This window comes from Otolemur garnettii, unplaced genomic scaffold (assembly GCF_000181295.1).
Source record: "Otolemur garnettii isolate 467f Iridium unplaced genomic scaffold, OtoGar3 scaffold00023, whole genome shotgun sequence".
NCBI classification, from domain to species: Eukaryota; Metazoa; Chordata; class Mammalia; order Primates; family Galagidae; genus Otolemur; species Otolemur garnettii.
In genome coordinates this window covers 18,325,116-18,347,346 of record NW_003852418.1, presented here as the reverse complement: position 1 = coordinate 18,347,346, position 22,231 = coordinate 18,325,116, and the positions used below count along the sequence as shown (strand labels likewise).

Sequence of the window (22,231 nt, the reverse complement as noted above, 5' to 3'; positions counted from 1 at the left end):
TAAGGCGCCAGCCACGTACACCAGAGCTGGCGGGTTCACATCCGGCCCGGGCCTGCCAAACAACAATGACAACCACAACCCCAAAATAGCCAGGCATTGTGGTAGGCGCCTGTAGTCCCAGCTACTGGGGAGGCTGAGGCAAGAGAATCACTTAAGCCCAGGAGTTGGAGGTTGCTGTGAGTTATAATACCACAGCACTCTACCCAGGGCGACAGCTTGAGGTTCTGTCTCAAAAAACAGAATCAAATAAAATGTGTATAAGCTTCCAAGTCCAAACATTCTAGGTGAATTACCTCAAGTTGAGGGTTTTGAAATAAACCAGAGGGTTTGACTTTCTTTTTTTAAGTACCGCTTTTTTTAAGAAAGCAGATCTTACAAATTTCAGTGTATATAACCAGAGCAATGGGTGGGGGCTGTGGCTTGGGCTGAAGCTGGGGGTGGGAGACTAAATCCCACTTGCTGTGTCTCTCCCTCTGTACCAAAAAATAACTCCAGGGGCCTTCAGAAACTAACTTGAAAACCTCGGATGCAGTCAAATGTGACACACACATCCTTGAACCAGAGCCCTTCTGGCTGCTACAGCAGCCACCAGCCACCTATGGCCCCTGAGGACCTGAAATGCAGCCTGTTAAAAATGAGTTCTGTTGTGAACGTACAATATACACCACATTTTGAAGACTTGGTATGATAAATTATTATAAAATGTCTAATAGTTTTTGTATTTGTTACATGTTGAAATATAATGTGTGGAGGCTGGATGACACGCACTGTTCATAGTAATTTCACCTGTTTCTTTTTAGCTTTTATAGGAGGGGTACTAGAAAACACCAAATGGTAGTAAAATCGCATACGTGGCTTTCATGCTCGGCTGGGTCTCTGTTTCTGCTGGACCAGGCTATGGAGCCTTCCTGGGGAGCACAGGACAGGGTCCCAGTTTAGTTGGGGTAGATTCCAAGGGTGAACGAAGGCTTTAAAGCCAGCACCTGGCATTAGGTTCCTGGGCCAGATCCAGGTCCCCTCAGCCCACAGTGTGACCTGAAGGTCACACAAATCTCCCCTCATCTCTTCTCTTTCCTGTCTTCCTGCTTGGGCCAGCCTGGGCCCTCAGCCTGCTGGGAACTCCGTGACTGACCACCCTCTCACCATCGTCCAGACTCGTGGCAATTCCAACAGCTGCAAAGCTTCTCTTTCTCCCCTTCCCACTTCAAGCCTGACCCTAAGCCACCCCTCTCCTGTCCCCAGGCAGGAGAAGTATTCACAAGAGACTCTCACACATGCTCTCACGGGGCACAAGTCATTCATTCATTCAGCTGAGAGTAGTAACGATAACTAGCACTTTTATGAGAATTTAATGTATGAAGGCATTGTTCTAAATTGTTCTAAGCACTTTCCGTGGCTTTGCCCAAGTTGACATGGGGCATTGATGCAGCCCTGTGCCTGGGGAACCAGCAGTGGACAGGAGAGATGAAGACCCTATTCTCACCGGGCTGGCATACCACTGGGGGCACTGTGAGGAGAAGGAAGAAGAGTGGGAAAGAGGGAGGAAGGAAAGAAGGAGGAAAAGAAGGGGAAGAAGGAAAAAAAAGAAAAAGAGATCCGAGAAGCCTAGGGGGACATCCCACTAGCAGTGAGCACACTTTAGAACCCAGATCTTGGTTTCTAAACACCATTCTCCAACAAAAGGAACCAGAGAAGCAGAGTCTCTTGGGGCCGAGAAAATGCAAAATGAGCCTGAAAAATCTTTCTGGTGCCAGCAAATGACAAAGTACAAGGCCATGTAGGAAGGACACAGGAGGTGAACCACAGGAGCTCTGACAGCCAGAGCAGGGACAATTTGAGCAAGAAAATAAACAAGGATAGTCCTGGTGCATGATGGGTGAAGCAAAATAAACATCTATGAGTTCGTACTAAAATAAGTAGCAACCGGAAAATAGACACATGGGGGCAAAGGGACAGCTCTTCCTTCCAGTACAGATTCAATCAATAAACTCATAGACATGATGGAACTAAAGAATAGGCATTCGGAAAACACCACCTTAGTAATTGTTTTAGGCAAGAATTACCAATGGTTATATAATAGATGCTAAAATTAGTGGGAGAATCTATAGTGAGACACAAGATATTTCCATTATCTCTGGGCATAGGAGGTCAGACATCACGTTCGTGAACTCTCCTAGAGAAAGTGCTCCAGGCCTCGTGCTGAATCTCACTACGGTCAGCTTGGAAGTGCTCCCCTTGGGAAGGTGTGCACCGAGGCCACAGCCCGCCCTTCAGAGCAGTCTTGGGGCTCTTTCTGGAATGGTCATCAGAGCTGTCATATGAAGTCTGACAATTAAGTCCATGAACTCATCGTAGAAATAGCGCTTTCAAGGGTGAGTGAGGCGCCGGCGTCCCTCCACCACTTCCCCAGGGGAGGACTCCAAAGGTGACCCTAGTTACATTCAGCAATGAGGCATGGAGCACTTTTTCTAGGCTGAGTTTACAAACTTAATTGTCCTCATATTTCCATATGGTAATTATTAATGACAAAGAGAAAAGCAGTAATTTAATAATGGGGAAGTCCTCCTTTAGCAAGTGGTCAGCCAGCACCCCTAGGAATGGGACGACCGGATGGCCTATCTCTGGAGATGACACCCTGGGGAGGGCACTGCTTTGTTCTCAGCATTCTGACCGAAGGTGCCTGAGCTGATGGAACCGTGAGGAAACATCAAGCTGCCCCGAACTGAGGCACATACCACAGAGTCACGGGGAGGCATGCTTCAGAAGTGGCGAGGTCTCGAAACATAAAAACAAAAGTGTCTCAGACGGAAGGGGACGAAGGAGGTGTGACAGCTACGTGCCATGTGGGACCCTGGATCAGATCTCAGACCAGAAAGGTGCCATTAATGAGATAATGGGTCCAACCCATTGCACACTGTTAACGTACTGCTCTGTGTGTTAACGTACTGCTCTGTTAACACTACTCAGTGTGCGGTGTTTCTCCAAGATGTGAACTCACGGGGAAACTGGGATGCTTCCTACTGCTTTTGGAGACATTTTGTAATTCTGAAATTATTTCAGAATGAAAAGTCAAAAAATCAAAGTAAACCAAAACCACAATGCAGATGAATAATTGCAGGGTGGACGGGCACCCACACAGGAGAGAAGAGAATGGAGAGAGCCCAGGGCAGTGCCCGGGAAGGGCTGCCCAGGGGAATGCGGTTTCTCTAACACCTCATGAAGACAGACAGCCGGGCACAGGGCAGAGGGAAGGAACAGCACAGCTGACAGCCACGAGGCAACGGAGGGCTCGCCTGTGCAGTGCTGGGAGCACGGCAAGAGAGGACAGCAGGGTCTGGAGGACAGTTTCGTTCTAAAAGGAGAGGAGAGTGGCCTATTTACACAGGTCCTGGGGGCTGTAAGGAAAACATGGACATCACTCCATGTGCTCTGGGAAACCATTGGAAGGTTTTGGCTATCACATAAATTTCCTTTGAGACACAGGGATGATTTGAAGTATGTTCCAAAGTGGGTCTATCTAACTAGTGCCAGCCTCTCTGTGAGCACAGGAGCTCGGCTATCACATGTAGCTTTTCTAGCACACAATGAAGCCTATTGCATACAACCAGCATTTAATAAGGGGGGTGCAATGAACTTCGGCTGTGGATGGCCTTGATAATCTGTTGTGGATTGAATATACCCCTCCTCCAAAAAATACACGTTCAAGTCCAATGCTGTGGCTGTGACATTTGGATATGGGAGTCTGTGCAGATGTCATCAAGTTACAGTGACGAAGACTAGATTAGGGTGGCGCCTGATCCAGTGATCGGTGCCTTCATGAGAGAAAAGAGAGGGAGATTTGGATGTAGAGACGCAGGCAGAGGAAAGACACAGAGAGGAAAGATGATGGTTGCATGAAGACAGAGGCAGAGATGGAGTGACACAACCACAAGCTAAGGACACCTGGAGCCCCCGACACTGGAAGAGGCCAGGAGAGACCCTCCCCTGGTGGCTCCCGAGGGAGCTTGCCCCTGCCCACAGCTTGTTTTTGAACTTCAGACTTTCTGACTCCATAGGATGAGAGCCGCTCAGTGTGTGGGCTTTAGCCAGAGCAGCCTTGGGGACTCCATAAGCTCTCCTTGAGCACAAGGTGAAGTGACAGAGTTGCCCACGGGCTCCTTCCTCCGTTTTCCGTGCCCCACCCCATTTGCCACATCACAAGTCACTTATGCATTTGCTTATTAAATGCCACTTTAAAATTACCCAGTATTTTAAAATCAAATCCAGATCGCCCTCCCCGCCTTTAGAAGGCAGCTCCTAGTAAAATGGGCTGTGAAGGCACAAGCTGGCGATGAGAACCGCGGCTGCTTTTTCACACCCTTGAAGCCAGCGTGTGACTGCTGAGCTAGGACGTGCTCGCCACTGCACCTGAAATCACCTCACACCCACCCTCGCCTTCATGCCTTGCTTCGAGAACCTCAGGACAAGCCAATTAGGAGAGGAAAAATGCTTTTCTTTTGTTTTCGCTCCAAAAGAAAGGCAAGTGAAGAGCTGCTGTCCCTCCATCTCCTCTGGCGACAAGCCTGCGTCTCTGCCCGGCCCTCCTCCCCTGCTCTCGCTGTGATCTTTGAAGAAAACGTGGGTTGTGGACATGGGAGTGAAACCCGTCCAAGCCTTTGTTGTTCATCTGCAAAATAGAATAACCACACCTGCCTTGTTGTGAAAAGTAGAGGAGAAAAGGATATACTTTGTCTGTTTCCATTTCCAGGAAATACCCAGAACAAGTAGACCCATACAGACGGAAGGCAGGTTAGCAGCTGCCTGGGTCCAAGGCGGGAGTGGGGGGCACTGCTCATGGGCACAGGGTCTTCTTTCTGAGTGAGGACAATGTTCTGGAATGAGACCGTGGTAGCTGCACGGTATTGGGACTGTCCTAAGTGCCACTGAATTGCATACTTCCACGTGATTTGAATGGTGAATTTTATATTAGATGTGTTTTACTAAAATATTCTTTTAATTGACCAAGAATCATCTGCCTGTGGGGTATTGACAATGGCCAGGTCCTTCTGCCTCTCTGAACCTCTGTTTCCTCATCTACAAAATGAGGGTACGGACACCACCCACATTCTGGATGGGTGTGCAGACTCCATTCGTCCATCCTTGGGCCCCTGCATTGACCCACTGCCTCCCCTGGGACTGTCTGTGAGAGGTGGAAGGATTCACAGCCATAATGCAGTATCTCATCCAAGCACTCCCAGGACACCCATGCCACCTGCCCAGGAGGCAGTGGGTGCCATTATTATGACCCCAATACAACCTGAGACGGGTGCCCACACTCAGCAGGGCTCAGCAAATGCCCTTTCCCAGTGGTGCCCCAGGCCGTCTGGTGTTTGTCCCTGCAGCCTGCCTCTGGTGTTATGACTTAGGAGAATACAGCGAGCTGGAGCAGGTCATATTTCATATCTGGTAGCCTGGTCTGAGCAATTGGCGCTCTAGATTTAATTCTGCAGGTAATTTAAACGATGCTATCTAATTTCAAATGTCCCTGCTCTTATGAGTGCAAAAGCAGCATAATTTTTAATTAGTGAGTAAACAGTAAATAATGAATGGCAGTAAGTGGACACCACTGTTAATTAAAAATCCATGGTTGATAAAAATCAATTTGGTCCATGTATTTAACTCGACTTATCAGGTCCCTGTGAAAAGTTGTGTAACCCAGCCCACAACACCATCTGCTTTCACTTGTTGTTTCTTTAGTTAACTAGACTTTTTCTGGGGGAAGAGGAAGAAGGAGGGGGAAAAAAAGCAAAGCAAATAAAACATCTACCCCCAAAAGATGCTATTGAGAAAATGTCATGGAGTCATTTATAATTGGTTCATTTTATTTTTGCAACCTTGAAGTTGAGGCTTCCGGTACAACCAAGAGGTGACGTTATATTCCACTCCGGTGTTTTGATCAAGGTCACCAGTTCTGTTTTGTGTTTGTGTGTGCATGTTCTGAATACAGTGAGATTTAGCAGTATCTCCTAGTCTCCTGACATAATTAAATCCTAATTTCTTGCAGAAAAACAAGACAAACTAAAACAACTTAGCAGAAATGTAGTGTCTGAACATGCGTGACAGAATGCAACGTGGAGGGCCATCGGTACTCCGGGCCTTCAGAGAGGATACAGACCAAAAAAAAAGAGCTTGTTTTCTTTAGAACAGAAAACATTTCCTCAGGAACTCGAGTGTCGTGGAAACAATGAGAAGATAATTTTCAGGGCCCATTCGCTCTTCTGCTCGGAGACGGGAGTTTGATTTCCCCACCAGGCAAATAACACTGACCCCATTTGATCTTTTTCTTCGCTTTGCTTCCATCCATTCCCCGAATCAACACTTTCGGACAGGTTTCATTGACACCGAGATGTTCAAATTAACCTGCAGAATTGAATCCAGGGAACTCAGTGTCTTCCGATGAAGTCGATTGCAAAAGCCCCCAAATACTCAGGTTGTTGATGCTGAGATGTGTCTGTGTCTCTGTCCTGGATCAGGATTCTGGGTAGGAGTATGCCAGGACTGGGCCCAACTCCGATGCCCACCCATCTACCCACTGCAATGTCCTGGCTCGGGTTCCCTGAAAAATTTGATGTGCTGAGTTAAAATGGGAAAACACAGCTGGGCGCGATGGCTCATGCCTGTAAAATCCTAGTACTCTGGAGGCCGAGGTGGGTGGATTGCTTGAGCTCAGGAGTTCAAGACCAACCTGAGCAAGAGTGAGACCCCCATCTCAATAAAAATAAGAAAAATTAGCCAGGTATTGTGCTGGGCACCTTTAGTCCCAGCTACTCAGGAGGCTGAGGCAAGAGGATTGCTTGAACCCAGGAGTTTGAGGTTGTTGAGAGCTTTGATGCCACAGCACTCTACCCAGGGTGACAGAAGGGGACTCTGTGTCAAAAAAAAAAAAAAGGAAAGCATAGTTTCTGTCTTGAAAGACCCCCACTAGCATCGTATTCCCTCTGAGCAGCCTGAGTCAGTGTTTGCTCTGATGTCTGCTGTTTGGCTAACTGGAGCCAGTGAGCCGGGAGGGTCATCCAGGGTGTGGTGGGGACCCAGGGCTCCTGTGGCACTTTTGTTCTCCCCTCATCCCCACATCCAGCAAGTGTGTCAAGAGCCCCATGTTCTTCAAGTCTCCAAAGCAGCCCCTTTCGCTGCTGCTGGGGATGTAAAAGAAGCCACGTGGCTCAGCTACCACTCCCTGCAGCCCAACAACCTCGGCTCAAATCCTGCTGGCTTTGTTGCTTTTGGGGGGGCAGCTACCTTGTGTAAGCTGAGCCCACCTCCCAGAACATAAGGCTAATGCTGTCTCCCAGAGTTGTGGCAAAGGTCAGAGACGATGTGTGGACACCCACAGAGTCCACATCCAATTAACAGGAGCCACTGCCACTGTCAGCCTCATAGTCACCAGCATCGCTCCCAGACACCCCAAGAGTCTCCAGAGACAACCCCTCAACCTCAAGGGAAGTGACAAATTGGCCCTGCCTCATTTTCCTGAGAGGTAACTAGGGTGTGGGAGCTTGGAGTCAAGGTGTCCAGTCAGATAGCTCCAAGGTTGTGTGAGATCTCCAGGCCTCCAGAACCCCAGATGGGAAGGGGCAGCTATGAGCTGGGGGAAGGAGTAGAATCTGCCATTGTCCACGTCTCCACTCAGCCCCAAGCCCTTCCCGGGCCTCCTGGCAGGCTGAAGCCCCTGCCAGGCCCCCCAGCACCCCCAGGCCAGTGCCCCAGGAGTCAGCTCCTCCCACCCTCTTTGGCCAAAGGCTCCGTGGGAAGAGCAGGATTGGAAGACCGGCGGCAGGGCTGGGCCTGGTGGACAGCACAGTAAGCACAGCCCATGGCTGTGATATCTGCACAATGCTCCCCGCCAAGCTTCCCACAACACCCCGCCATCTGGGCTGTCTCCAGCTGTCACCCCTGAGTGGAGATGACGGCTTCTGTGGGGATTGCTGCTCTTCAGCAGCTGAAGGCCTTGGCACTCTCACCTCTGAGGGGCCCCTGGAAGAGATTGTGAACAGTCCCACGCCCTGGCTTGACACATCTCCAGGGCAAAGCTGAGCACATCTGGGGATGGCTCAAGAGGACCATGAGCCCCATGCCCTGGGCCTCACTTCCTGCGTTCATCGACCCAGTCACCTTCCTCCCTGAGGCCTTCAGTTCCACCCCCAGCCCCCGGCCTAGGGATGAGGCCCTGCAAGAAAGGCATGGCCTGTCCCATTGACCTCATGGCTCAGCCCCAGACATCCACAGTGGGCCATACACTCATTCACTCACCACCACACCCTGAGCACTGGCTAAGTGCCAGGCACTGTCTGGACCCCACAGATACAGAGACGGACACCCAGAGGCCCAGCACTGAGGTGAGATAGGGAGGGAGTGGCCTCCAGGGGTGGCCAGCAGGTGTGGCCTGCTCTGCGAGGAGAAAGTGAAGCACGTCTAGGGACTCAGGAGATGAGCAACGAAGCTAATTCTTGTTGCCCCTGTGTGGGAGTCCATCCCTGGTGCCAGAACTGGGACGGCCTGGAGGGCTCTACAGCAGAGATGGGGGCATGGCACCCCCAGCTCCCTGCTATCTCTCAGGGAGGCCCCCTTGGCGTTGGGCAGGGAGGTGGGGCCGTGTTGCTGGGCTATGCTAGGATCTCTCACCCAGATCTGTCTGCTTTGCAGCTCACACTTCAGAGGCAGCTGGAACAACAGGGGGCGGCCGCCTGCACTGGGAGCCCCACTGTCAGCAACCTTTGCCAGACAGAGTATCCAGCACTGCAGTCCTCCCCCCACGCCTTGATGGGCCCTGGATCTCTACTGGGTAAGACTTTAGGTCGCCCCCACCATGGGCCCTGGGCTGGGAGACTTCTGCCTCTTTGAGCCTCTGTGTCCACATCTGGGAAATGGGCACAATTCATCCAGTTGTCCAAGAGTCTGGTACCTGCCAAGCCCATGGCTTTGCTTACCTCCCCTCTGAAGAGTGCAGCAGGAGGCAGGGATGGTGTTGGGTATCTCACCCAGCCACAAAGAGCAAATGGATAAAGTCCATTCATTTAGCACCGGGAGCCTCTATTACACAAATACCTATTGCATACCCACAACAAGCCAGGTGCATGGGGTAGACAGCGGGACATGTGCTGAGTAAATAGCAGAAACTCTAGATAGTGCCAAGCTCTGCAATGGAGGGAATAAATCTGCAGCTGTGACAGCAAGTGACCTGGAGGTTCTTTAGTGGTAGTCAGTGGGGTCCTCTTGGTGGTGGGGACATTCATCTGAGAGCTGACAGAAGAGTCAGCATCCAGAGAGCCAAAGAAGAGCCAGGCAGAGGGCACAGCAAGTGCAAAGGCCCCGAGGCAGGAAGTGGGGGCCTTACCTAACTCCCATTGTGACATGACAGGGTCACTGAAATTTCAGAAGTCCAGTTGCTGCTTTCCCCTCACCTGTAGCACACAACCCCCACAGCAGCCAGCTGAGTACCCCCTCCCAAGGTTGGGGTTAGGGAGAAGGGGACTATGGTCCCCTCTGCACCTGGCCCATTCCTCCCTCCTCCACCATCTCTGCTGGGCCAGTCCTGTTCTAGGGTCAAGGACTGGCCTCTCCATGTCCTTGATGTACCTCCTAAGGTCAGGGAGAAACTCGATTGCCAAACATCTGCTAGTGCTTTGGGTGGAAGGAGGGGCCTGAGCTCTGCAAAGCCATTTTCAGCACATTCCCAGGCTCTGCTAGCTGCACACAGCCCCCACCCGGCTGCATGGTCCAAGTGGGATCCAGGCCCCCACCAGCCAGAGTCACTCTGAGACAGAGCTGGGATACCGGCTGCTCCTGCCCCAAAACAACAGCATTCTAGAGTAGCTTTTAAAGTAACTTCTTCTAGAACTTCCTAGAAGGTTCCTGACCATGCTCCCCAGACAGAGCTTGCTGTTTCCTGGTAGAAGTGTAGAAAAGGGTCCAGAGTCTGGAACCACCTAGGTGTCCAATGTGACTTGTCTCATGCCCTTAAAGAAAATCTTCCTCCTCTCCAGGCCTTGCCCCAGGACCTCAGGGATGTGGGTCACCCCTACACATTTTTAAGTACCATCCTATACTAGTGTTCGCTTACTATTTTTCTTTAAACCATCTTGCTTTTATTTATTTAAACATATTCATTTATTCTTACAGCTTTATTGAAGTATAATTGGCATGCTCTGCCGCTCCACACATTTACAGTGTTATAGAATTATTTCTAAAGGAAGGGTAGCATCACCCTGCCTATGGAAGACAGAGCCACTTGTCATAAATAAGCGGGAACTGTAAAAGGAAACTCTATAAACACAAAGCAACATAATGAAATCCTCTCTAGATTCGCTGCCTACCTGAGAGAAGAGGGAGGCCGGTGTTAAAGACACACCCCGCTCCCTCCCGGCAGAGACCTGCTCCCCAACATTATCAGGAAGATTGAAAGAAAAGAAAAGGGGATTATTTCCTCACTAGGTGATAATGTGTTTCCTCTGCTCCAACAGCCTTGGTAGGAAAAACATCAAGAAAACAGCAGTACACAGTAAAATTGCGAAGGGCTCCGGCTGCCCTCCCTGGAACTCATCCTCCATCCACCCCAGGGCCTGCCTTGCCCCAGCCAGGCTGTGACTGTGGGCCCAGGAGTCCTTCAGCTTCCCTTCCCCTCCAGGCCCCATCCCTGGTCCTGTCTGATCACCAGCAGAATAGTCTGGGGCCCAGCCCCGCCTGCTGTTTGTCTGGTGAAAGAACTCATTACACTCATTACACAAAAACAAAAATATTTATTATTTGACCCTTTACAAAAAAGGCTTGCTGACGCCTGACTTAGATCGACCAGCCTAGTCACAGACATAGATACCCTGGTCAGGGAAGCCAGCCTGTTGAAAGGGACGGCACCACATCAGCCGCTGTCACCCCAATTCCCTTGTCCCTCCGTTCACTCAGCAAGGGATCAGCAAAGGACACCAATGAAGAGAACAGCAGGTGGGACCCTGCCTCCCAGGGCAGACAGCACAGCAGGTCCCCAAGTGGTTGCAAAGGAGCACCCAGTTAGGACGATTAGGATAGAAGGGAAGGAGAACCAGAGACCCTAAATGGAAGCCCCCAGCCCAAGTTGGGGCTGGCCAAGAACAGCCGTCAGGGCAGCTGAGGCTGTCGGAGCCCAGGCCTGAGCTGAGGCCTGGAAAGGAGGCAGGGGCGCGGCAGCCCAGCCCAGGGGGGCTGTGTTCGCTCAGGTCACCAACCCCATCCCCTTCCTCCTCTGGTAGCTGCGAGGTGCGTCCAGGCCCGGAGTTCCTCACCCGCTCTTACACCTTCTACCCCGACCGCCTCTTCCGAGCCTACCAGTTCTACTACACCGACCCCTCCTGCCAGGAACCTGCCCACTCGCTGCTCATCAAGGGCAAAGTGCGCCTGCGCCGGGCCTCCTGGGTCATCCGCGGTGCCACTGAGGCTGACTATCACCTGCACAAGGTGGGAATCGTCTTCCACAGCCGCAAAGCCCTGATGGATGTTGCCGGGCGCCTCAACTGGACCCGGGCTGGGCGGAACTGTGCGCCGAGGCTGCCCCCGGCCCGGGCCTGGCAGCCTGGGGCTCTGTACGAGCTGCTGAGCGCCCGGGCGGGCAGGGACTGCGTGGCGGCCCTGGGCTTCACCATGCACGAGCTCAGCCTGGTCCGTGTGCAGCGCCACTTGCAGCCCCAGCCCGCGGCTGCGCCCCAGCTGGTGGAGGAGCTGTACCTGGGCGACATCCATACGGACTGGGCAGAGAGGCAGCAGTACCGGCCCACTGGCTACCAGCACCCCCTGCAGAGTGCCCTGGTGAGTCCAGGCCCCTGGGAGGGAGAGCCCTGAGCGCTGGCCCAGCAGGCCCTATGGGGACCGGCCCCTGCCTGCTGTTACTGGGGCCCCTGGGCACTCTGGACTGCTTGTCTCAGGACATTTGCACAAGCTCTTCCCTCTGCCTGAGAGCTTTTCGCAGGCCTTTAGAAGGTTGGCTGGCTTTTTTCTGGATGGAAACGCTTCTCCAGCTCACATCTTCCAGATGTGGTCCTCCTGGGCTTTGCAGGACCCCCTGGGAGAGCCCCCGTGGGAACCCTGGGGATGGGACAGACTCAAAGCCACCCACCCACCCACCCCACCTTTTTCTCCTTCTCCTTCCCCCTCCTCCAAACCCAGGATCTGGGTAGCAGAGGAGCACAAGAATTCTCATCATCAGAAAATCAGCCTCAGAGTTCTTTTTACAGCCTCAAAATTATTCCCTTTTTGGTAACCACCGTTCTAGGCTGGGCTGGCATTAATCCTGCTTACAGAAGAGAAGGCGCTGGTGCTGAGTTGATGACCAGCCCCTACCACCTCATTAGGAGGGGAAATTCTGAATGCAGGGAGGACAGATCCTTGGGGGCCATGGCTGACAATTTCATGTCTCCCCAGGCAGGACTCTGGGGCCCTGGCTGTCTCTGCCCTCCCTGCTGCCTGGCCAGCCCTGGTGGCCAATGCAGGCTGAGATGTGACTGAGAAGAAAGATACACAGAAACCCAGGCAAACACCAGCGGTGCCAGATGCACAGACGTTAAATTAAATGTCAGCTCACCAACTGCCCACCTTCTCAGGAATAAAAAAAAAAAAAAGGGAAGATAATTTAAAAGAAGGAAATGCTGTGGATAAATCCCCAAATAACGAATTGGTCATTACCTTATACTCTCTGGGACCCAAGCCTTGCCCACAACCCAAAACCAGATGGTAAACATGAGCATTTTTAGAAGTTAATTTAAAACCAATTTGATCCCCAAATTCATTGCCTGGATATAGAATCCTAATCAATCAGCCAACACTCAACCAAAATCATCTGAGCCTGGTGTCACCTCTGGGGGTTAATTAGAAACTGTTATGTGCTGTTTGAGAAATAACTTTATGTAACAGGCTTAAACCAGTAAGAGTTTGGCTTCTGCACAAGTGTGAATTCTGCTGGCTGGAGACCTTGTTTATTAACACATGCAACTCCAGATTTCTTCAGAAAGATGCCTGGAAGATTATTAATATTTATTTTTTATTGTTTTGGCATCACAGCTCACAGCCACCTCAAACTCTAGGGCTTAAGTGATTCTCTTGCCTCAGCCTCCCACGTAGCTGGGACTACAGGTGCCCAACAGAAGGCCCAGCTATTTGTTGTTGTTGTCATTGCTGTTTGGTAGGCCTGGGCTGGTTCAAACCCGCCAGCTCTGGTGCATGTGGCTGGTGCCCTCACTGCTGAACTATAGATGCCAAGCCTACCTAGAAGATTTTTGATGGGGATGGAAACCTTATTTCACCATCTTCAAAAGCACCAGAGAAAGAAATGCATTTAATTAAAAAAAAAAAAAAAAAAGAAATGCTTTTTCTATCCACTCTCTCACCTTAAAAGCTCACCGGTTCTCAAAATTGTTTTTGCTATACAGAAAACTGCTTGCCTCAAATGATCAACCAGATCCCCCAAATGTGCTTTCTGCAGAGAATATCTCTTCTTCTTTTTCTTCTCCTTCTTTTTTTAAATTTTCTGTAGTAGGGAAAGGCAGTTCTGGGCTTATGTTAATGTAATGCACTGTGTCTTGTCAATACACATTAGTGTGACAACAGTCAGAATGTGGGTTAAAATGCCTAAATTAGAGTAGATTCTAATCAGCCAGCATCCCAATTACTGACACTCCAGCTAACTACCAAGCTCACTTGTTTCTGTCACAGACGTTTTTTGCAGCCATTTGCCAGCATTTCAGAATGCCTTCAAGCTCTCCGGGTTAAAATCTCCCAACCAAAAACAGTGCGGTCTCCTCTATTATGGGAATCAAGCAGAGCTGAGGTTCATGATGGAAATAAATAACAAGAGCTTTCAAAATGTGGCAATCCAAATTCTCAATCATCCAATATTTTCTTTCTAAACTAGAACTCCCAAATGTCACTTGTTTGACATGAAACTCACCCAGCAGTGATCTGTGGAAATCTTTTGGATTTTTTATTGCAAACAAGTAGACATATTGGAGCTGATTTCCCAGCTGAGCCCTCAAAATGCCCCCTCTCCTTTGCCTGTCCTGCTCAGGCCCTTGACCCAAAAGCAGGCGATGTTTGCTCATTCCCAAGCCAGCTTTGACAAGCAGTTCCAAGGCCATTTACCTTTCAGAATGATGCTCTGAACTAAATTCTGGGCAGCAGCTTCCTTAAAAAAAAAAAAAAAGCAAGATATCTGTATCTGGTTCCTTTTTGGCCTCTACTGTTCTTTGTCACTCCAGAATGCAGACTGACTACTCCCACACGATTCGGTTTAGCATCTGTTTCCTGTTGACGTGTTTTACTGTAAACCCAGCTCAAGAGAATTTGTAAGGCAAGGACAACTGTAAATAAGGCCAAAGATAGAGGAGAATCGATTCATAGGCTGGGGCACCTACAGGCTGTGGCTATACCTAAAAACTCAAGTGTGGCTGGTGCTCTCGATTTTATATAACACCAGAATGAACATTTAGGGGCCAGGGTTCTTCACAAGTTTTCAGCTATCTCCTTAGCACAGACTCTAAGCAATGGGGCACCAATGTCTTGATAGCCTTTGATTCTTGCTGCCATATTTACCTTCCAAGGAGACAGAGCAAATAATGCTCACCTTACACTGTGAGATTTCTAAAGATGAAGAGCTGCTTCCCCACCGGGGATGCTATTAGGCTTTCACAGAAAAGGGGGTGTGGCTTAAGCCAGCTGCATTTCAGGGGGGCCTCTGCCCTTCTAGACAGGAGGGCTGGGGCCCCGACCCTCTGCGTTTCAGCTTCCTCAGCTGCATCGTGTGACAGGTGCACTGGGAAGCTCTTGACAGAGCGCCCCACTTCAGAAACACCTCATGACAGAGGGTGAGGGCACAATTACCAGGACAAGGAACCAGAGATGGTTTACTGCTCAAATGTCCGGACCAAGCCGGCAGGGCCTGAGAAAGGACAACATTCCTCAGAAGCCCCAACTACCCTCCCTCATCCCTCCTTTGCTCATCCAATGGCACAGAGGGATGATCCCCACTTTCTTGACTCTAGAATCTAATGAGAGAGGAGAAATGAGAAACTGCCCAGGGGTGGTGTGTCTATGAGAAAAATGAAAGGGTGATGTGACAGCCCCACAGGAGACCCGCTATGGGCCTCTCTGCGCTGAAACCTAAAGAACCAGGAGCTGGCCCGTCCTTCTGGGTGGGAGCTCCAGGCAGAAGGGGCCTCAGGTGCAGGGGAGAGGGCAGCTGTCTAGATCAAAGAACAGTGCCCAGGTGGGGGGGAGGGGATGAGTGACCGCACCGCCTAGGCTGCCTCCTGCCTTCTGCACCTGCGCCAGCCACTGTTTTCCTGTTTGTCGTTTGCCAGCACCACGCTCGGCCCTGCCTCGCCTGTGGCCTGGTGGCCAGCGCGGACATGCACCACCCGCCCGCGCTGCCCGCGCAGCCCCGCCTGCCCCTGCGCCTGGACGGCCGTTGGGTCAGCGCGGGCTGCGAGGTGCGGCCAGCGGTCCTGTTCCTCACCCGGCTCTTCGCCTTCCACGGGCCCAGCCGCTCCTGGGAAGGCTACTACCACCACTTCTCCGACCCTGCCTGCCGTCAGCCCACCTTCACCGTGTTCGCGGCCGGCCGCTACGGCAGGGCCACGCCGTCGGCCAGGGTCCACGGCGGCACCGAGCTAATGTTCGAGGTCACGCGGGCACACGTGACGCCCATGGACCAGGTCACCACGGCCATGCTCAACTTCTCCGAGCCAAGCAGCTGCGGGGGCCCAGGGGTTTGGTCCGTGGGCACTGAGCGGGACGTAACTGCCACCAACAGGTGCCTGCCATTGGGCATCCGGCTCCCGCACGTGGAGTACGAGCTTTTCAAGATGGAGAGAGACGCCCTGGGGCAGAACCTGCTCTTCATCGGACAAAGGCCCACCGATGGGTCCAGCCCCGACACCCCAGAGAAGCGCCCCACCTCCTACCAAGCGCCCCTGGTGCTCTGTGGTGGGGAAGCGCGCGACTCCCTGGGGCCCCCGCAGCACAGCCCCGCACCGCGGAAGCCCCCAGGTGGCGGGGGCCCGGGCCTTCGAGTGGCCCTTCTGCCCCTCTTGCCCCTTATTCTCAGGGCAGCCTTCCTCCAGTGGCTGTGACATTGGCCTTCCACAGCAAGGCAGCCTTGCTGGCACCCTCCGACCCCAGGACTCCTTCCCCATCCTGGGTGCCACCAACTCTCTGCGGGGAAGGACCGATCCTTGTCTGTGCTGTTGGAATGGACGTTCCCCCACTGCTTCTAAACCCAGCCCATGCGCCCAACACCTGCAGATACTACCTGTCTAGAGACTCGGGTCACTGACCACTGGCTTGGGCTTGAAAGATAGAGTGCCTGGTTAACGAGCTTATAAATGTTCAGGCCCAACATTCCTACTGTCCTCGGCAGCAGCAGAAGTCCACGGACAGGCACTAGCCAAGGGACCACCGGGGTCTGGGATTGTGTGAGCTGGGAGAGGGAGGACAGCCCAAGGGCCTGCCTAGGGAGCATGCCTGCTGTTCTGCCAAGCCTGCAGCTTGTTGTTTAATGATTATTAATTCTAATTTAGCAATACAAACTCAACACGGGGCCATGAATTAAAGATGCTGCTTTGGGCTTTTAGTAGTTCTCGGCTTTCTGGCAAAGGGCTGATGTCTTTGGGGGCAATTCAGCTTTCCAGAGTCCTGACTGCTGGCATTTGCCAGCATCTGCCTGTGTTTCTGCAAGTGCAACCTCAAGCTGTCAGCACTGCGTGCAGATAAATCCAGCCCTCCTGGGCCAGCCTGCTGATGGGGAGGGCTCCCCTGGAATCGAGAAGTGTGGCCTTCCAAGCAGGCTGCAGCCCCTGAACCCACACCGGCCTCCAGTGTGCCCTGGGGACCTGGCTGGCTGCTAGGGGCAGGTCTTGGGAGGAAGGCAGCGTTTCCAGCCTTCAGAGAGTAATTAATACTAATGACAGCAGCAGCACTGACAGGCACTGCAATTAGCCCTGCACAGCCGTCCTGTGTTTTCAAGATTTCCTGTGCTTAACTAGCAGAGAACCTCTGAATGTACATCTTCACGACCACCCCAGAGAGAGGTCAGAGTCACCAGCCTGCAGGGCAGCATCTGGAGATGGGAGGAGCCAGGAAGCTTCGTGTCACCCAGCTTCTTGCCCCCATGCTAATGTAAGGGTATCCTTCCCTGCTCAGAGGGGACTGCCATCCTGGTGGGGACAGACTGTGACTCTCTGGGGACCCTGCCCATGTTCCCAGGGCCTCATCTGTACCCTGTACAATTAACTGGCATGGACTGCGGGCCTATGGTTCAGGCTCCTCCCCCTTCCCAATGCCTATCTCCAGCTCTTATCACAGATCTTGAACAACAATTGTCTGTGAGGCTAATGATGCTTTCAGAAGGAAGCCCTTGTCCTCCCTGAGACTGTGTGGGGTTCAATCAGCCTGCTGAAATTGCTCTAACTTATTACCCATTCTTCTTTAAAAAAAAAAAAAAGCCATCGAGTTAATATTCTCTGTAGGTCTCAGACAGCTATGAGTGTTCCTGGCATATTTACCAAAGCACAAGAAATAATTAGATTATTTACGGTCTTAGACTACATAGGGGTTGGGGGAGTTTCTGGTGGGGGTGATGGGGTGGGGAGGGGTGTCGATAATATGCCCACAGCTGAGCAAGTCTTGTATCCGAGGCTTGAAATAACCACGCCACCATTTATCATCAAATTTGAATCTTTTAATAAAATTAAACAGCCTGAAAAATGTTCTTGCTGGTTATTAAAGTCAACCAAGGGGATTATGGTTCTAAAGAAAGGATGTGGAGTGTCTTCTACAGAATGTGTGAAAGAAAATCAAACCAGCGGAGATAAACCCCAGCTCTCTCAGTTCCACTCTCCTGCTCTTCTTAAAACTCCCCAGGGGCTTCCACGGCACTGGGAATAAAATCCCAGCTCTGGCTCACTGCTGCCTGCAAGGTCCAGCCATACTCCCTGTGCGGCCTTCTTTCTTCTTTTTGATCACATGAGCTGTTGCTGCCTCGGGGCCTTTGCACATGCCCTAGCTGCAGCTTAATATCTCTTTCCTTAGACGTTCAGAAGCTTTCTCTTCATTCAAGTCTCAGACTAACTGTCACCTCTTCAAGGAGGCTCACCATTAGCATCCTAAGAAAACAGCCCCTCCCCTGTCCTTCTGTGAATTCATCACATCACACTGTCGTGTGTGCTTTACAGAGCATACTGATCTCTGTTCAAGACAATCTTATGTATTCCTGTTTGCTCTCTGCCTCCTCTGCCTGGAAGTAAGCTCCATAGGGAAATGAAGGGACTCTGACTCACTCGCTGTGATCTTTTCCACAAGGTCAGGAGTGCCTGGTGTCTAGCAAAAGGCACCTCAGTAAACATAGCTGACTAAACAGATGTTGGTGATCCCTGTCACTCGTCCCACTGAGACAGGTAAGCAGGCCCTTGCCACACGTCAGGTGCAGCATCCTTCAAGAGGCCCAGCTGAGTTTGGTAAAGGCGTACAATTCTCTGCATCTTGTACACAAGGACATTTAGACTCAGGGACAAGGGGCCTGCCTGAGGTCACACAGTAAGTCAAATGCGGCATCTGCACCCTCGCAGCTGTCTCCAGCACCTGAGGGCTGGGCCTCTTGGGTGTCTCCGGCTCCCAGAGGGGACGGGATTCCTCGATTCGTATTTGGGGGCAGAAGTGTGGTGCTGCTTTGGGGAGCCTGGCAGGAGTCACCTCTAATTAAGGATGTGTGGAACAGAAGAGAAGCTCCATGGCTCCCTTCAACTGCACTTTGCCGCCCTCCCTCCTGGGGTTCTTAGGTTGGAGTCAGTTGGTGCTGAGAGGAAACGGGAAGGCTGACGAGAGGCACTTTTCTCCTGGGCAGGGGGTCACTGCTTCCCAGACTGATAAAGGAAGGGTCACTTCAGAGGCCAAGGGGCCAAGGAGGCTGTAGTCTAGGGCAGGGACAGCGGCCCACGGGCGCCATGCTGTCTGGCCCTTTGCTGGGGACCTCCACTTAGCCTCTATCCTGCACCCAGAGCCTGCGTGAGCTTTCATGCACACAGGGAGAGGGAAACCCAGAGTGCTAGTGCAAAACAAAACAAAACAAAATTAATGTCCTCCATTGTATGATCAGTCACGTTTTCGAGGAGGGTGGGGGGAAGCCCTCGCAGCTGATAATTTCATAGCACAACACCCAGGAGAGTAAATGAGCTTTTTTTTTTTTTTTTAATAAAAAGTTTAAATTGTATACAGCTCTCAGAGGCCCATTAACTAACAGATGCTGGTTATCAAAAGAAGTTATTTCTTTGCCTTTCTCTAAGCACATGTGTTTAATCACCCAGCGGTGCTACCAAGCTGAGCAGCAGTGTGTGGCTTGGGAACGCGGGCGGCCGGCACGCGGCCTGGGCCTGTGCATCCTCTCCTGGGAGCCTGGGTGACTCAGGCGCGAGGTGCTGGAGCTGTCTGACGCAGAATGTGAATGTGGAGCTGCATCAGAGCCAGCAGCAGAGTCACAGCCATTAGTCACAGGTGGGAGGCAAGGGGGGAGGTGAACCTGGCAGTAGTGTACGGCCTCCAATCCACTCTTGCTGGCTTTAAGTGACTGAAAGCCAGCTCCTTCTCACACACATCAGCCCCCTTAAATGGATGTGAGGGTGGGAGTAAATTACCTGCCAGTGCTACTGAGAACTAAACTCCTGAGCTTCCAGGCAGCCCCTCTTGGCAGCTGCCCCCTCCACCTAGTCACAGTGGCCTCCATGCTATGCTGCACTCACCTCGAGCTTGGTCCCTCTCAGGGTCTTTGCAACAGCTCCTCCCTCCCCTGGAATTCTCTGCTCACACAACCTGACCACCCCAAAGAAAGGAGTCCCCCTACCCCTGCCACATGGCCACTTCCCACCCCTGCATCCTTTCTCTTTTGTGAAGTTTGAAGACATCCTGTTTGTCCGTTTCCCTGTTCATTGTTAGCCCTCTCCCCTAGACTGTGCTCCATGAAGGCAGGGTCCTTTTCTGTCTCCTTCTCCTGTTAGTCTCATTTCCCAGTGGTCCCCGGTGTAGCAGAGGCCTGGCACATAGCAGGTTAGTAAATGCGACTTAAATGAGTAAGTGAGTCCTGGCTGGAGACACTGAATTGAAGCATCCAGATGACATCCACATGCTACATACTGGCTTGGAATTTTGATGTTGATGGACCCATTTTCTACTCTCCAGGGTATCTGGCCCCGAATAGGAGGCTGCGTGGCCTGGCACTGACCCCTTGAGAGTCCATCTTGAGCTTCTCATTCAGTCTTCGAGCCCCACATCCCCATCCTCCACCCGCCAACTTCAGTTTCTTCACCAAGAAAATTGGCTGAAACATGACAGTTCTCAGAGCCATCCAGCCCAACCTCAGTCATGGAAGATCCTAACTAGAAACTGAAACAAAATAAATCAGTCATGTGCTTTAAAGAAATGGCTTCAAACAAACCAACTTGCAATGAAGATGAGTCTCTTGTCCAGTGATGTAGTATTTATTTCCTAGGGGTCAGTAGTAACCTACTACTATCACTCCTACGTTTGATAATTTTTTTAATCCCTCAGGAGGAAAAACAACTTAACAAAACTTAGGTGGTCACTACTTCTGTTGACATCCATTGTGGCAGTTTAATAAAACCTACATATATTTATCGAGCACCCAGCGTGTGCCAGGTCCTGTGCCAGGTAACTTGGAAGGAGGCCTGAGAGCTGAGGAAGGCAGGGGCACATAAGCTTTGAGCTCTACTCCCTTCTGAAGTCCCAATAAACTATGAGAAAAGGCACAAAGTCACATAGATAAACAGAAAAGGAGACGAGAACATAGCCAACAAGAAATGTCAACAAATTCTGGACTTTGGAAAGCTGACGGGTAGTTTATCATGACAACAGAATACAGAAAGCAGAGAGCCAAGCACTAGCTGGGTGGCCAAGGGGCAGGGCGCAGAAGCAAGTCCACTGTGCCACAGATGCCCTCCAAAAGCTTAGGAAGTGGTGATCCCCAGAACCTCAGAAGGCAGGAGAGCAGTGAGGCTGACAACAGGAGGAATCTTGGAAATATTTCATAAGTCTCCAAAAGGAGTTCTACTCCAAGATCCTCTCTCCAATTCCTGTAAGAAACCAAAAATTTAACCTGGTGATTTTTGGATGTAGGGACAGCCCAGGACAAGGTATCATGCTAAAAATATAGATGTAGGTTAAGTACACTTAATTTGAGACTCTGAAATATGAAATACTCTGAAATCCAAAACTTGTTGAGTGCCAACATGACACTCATTAAAGCATTTTGGATTTGGAACTTTCAAATGAGGAATATTCAACTTGTATGTATAATGCAAATATTCCAAAATTCAAAAAAGTCTGAAATTCCAAACATTTCTACTCCCAAGTATCTTGGATAAGGGACACTCAACCTGCAATAATAAAACTCTATACATTAATCAGTGATGGCACAGCCTCTTCCTCCACATGGCTCCTACAGAGATGGTGTCCAGATCTAATGCTGCCTGACAGGACACTAAAGATTCCTCTTCAGAGAAACAAGCCCAAGCCAAAGTAACTACAGACTCTGACAGCTAGAAATCCCCCAAGGAGGCATCTGTTGGGTTCCTACCCAATTATCTTTCATAGGCACCACCATTAAACAAATACTACCTACCCATATGCAGCTTCCCACTGGGTTTAACCACACATAAATGCACAAGGGCAGTCAAGGATCTCTGGGCATTTGGGGGAAGTCTCTAAAATAATAGAGACCAAACCTAGTCCAAAGAGACTAGTGGATAACAGAAAAAAGGGGATATAATGACAACAAAAAGAACTATAATAGCCTTACTGAATTTTTAATCCTTTATAGACCATCACCATTTCCTGGTTCCTCTCATAGAACAACAAAAAAGAACTTATACATCAACAAAGGACTATAACATCCTCAGTGAAAAAATTATACATCCAACAAGAGCAGGTTGCTATAAATAAAGAATAACAGCTGAAAAAGAAAGAACTCTTATAAAATATGGATATGCTAGCAGAAAAAAAGAACATATAAGGCTAGAAAATAAAGTTGAAGAATTTTGCCAGAAATAAAAAGGGAATCAAGAGCAGTGTCAATGGCTCAAAGGGGTAGGGCACCGGCCCCATATGCCAGAGGTGGCGGGTTCAAACCCAACCCTGGCCAAAAACTGAAAAAAAAAAAAAAAAAAAAAAA

General features: G+C 50.7%; 1 protein-coding gene across 1 annotated transcript; it reads left to right on the top strand.

The window, feature by feature from the left end:
* Positions 1-6,645: 6,645 nt before the first annotated feature.
* APCDD1L (APC down-regulated 1 like) lies at positions 6,646-16,127 on the top strand. Its single transcript, XM_023511987.1, has 4 exons — positions 6,646-6,658; positions 8,683-8,821; positions 11,262-11,814; positions 15,357-16,127. Exons 1-4 carry the CDS (start codon positions 6,646-6,648, stop codon positions 16,125-16,127), a joined length of 1,476 nt encoding a protein of 491 aa, XP_023367755.1.
* Positions 16,128-22,231: the final 6,104 nt, after the last annotated feature.

Coding starts and splice junctions, on each gene's coding strand:
- APCDD1L (XM_023511987.1), top strand. Junction 8,822..11,261: donor GGGCCCTGGATCTCTACTGG/GTAAGACTTTAG, acceptor CTCCTCTGGTAG/CTGCGAGGTGCGTCCAGGCC. Junction 11,815..15,356: donor ACCCCCTGCAGAGTGCCCTG/GTGAGTCCAGGC, acceptor GTCGTTTGCCAG/CACCACGCTCGGCCCTGCCT.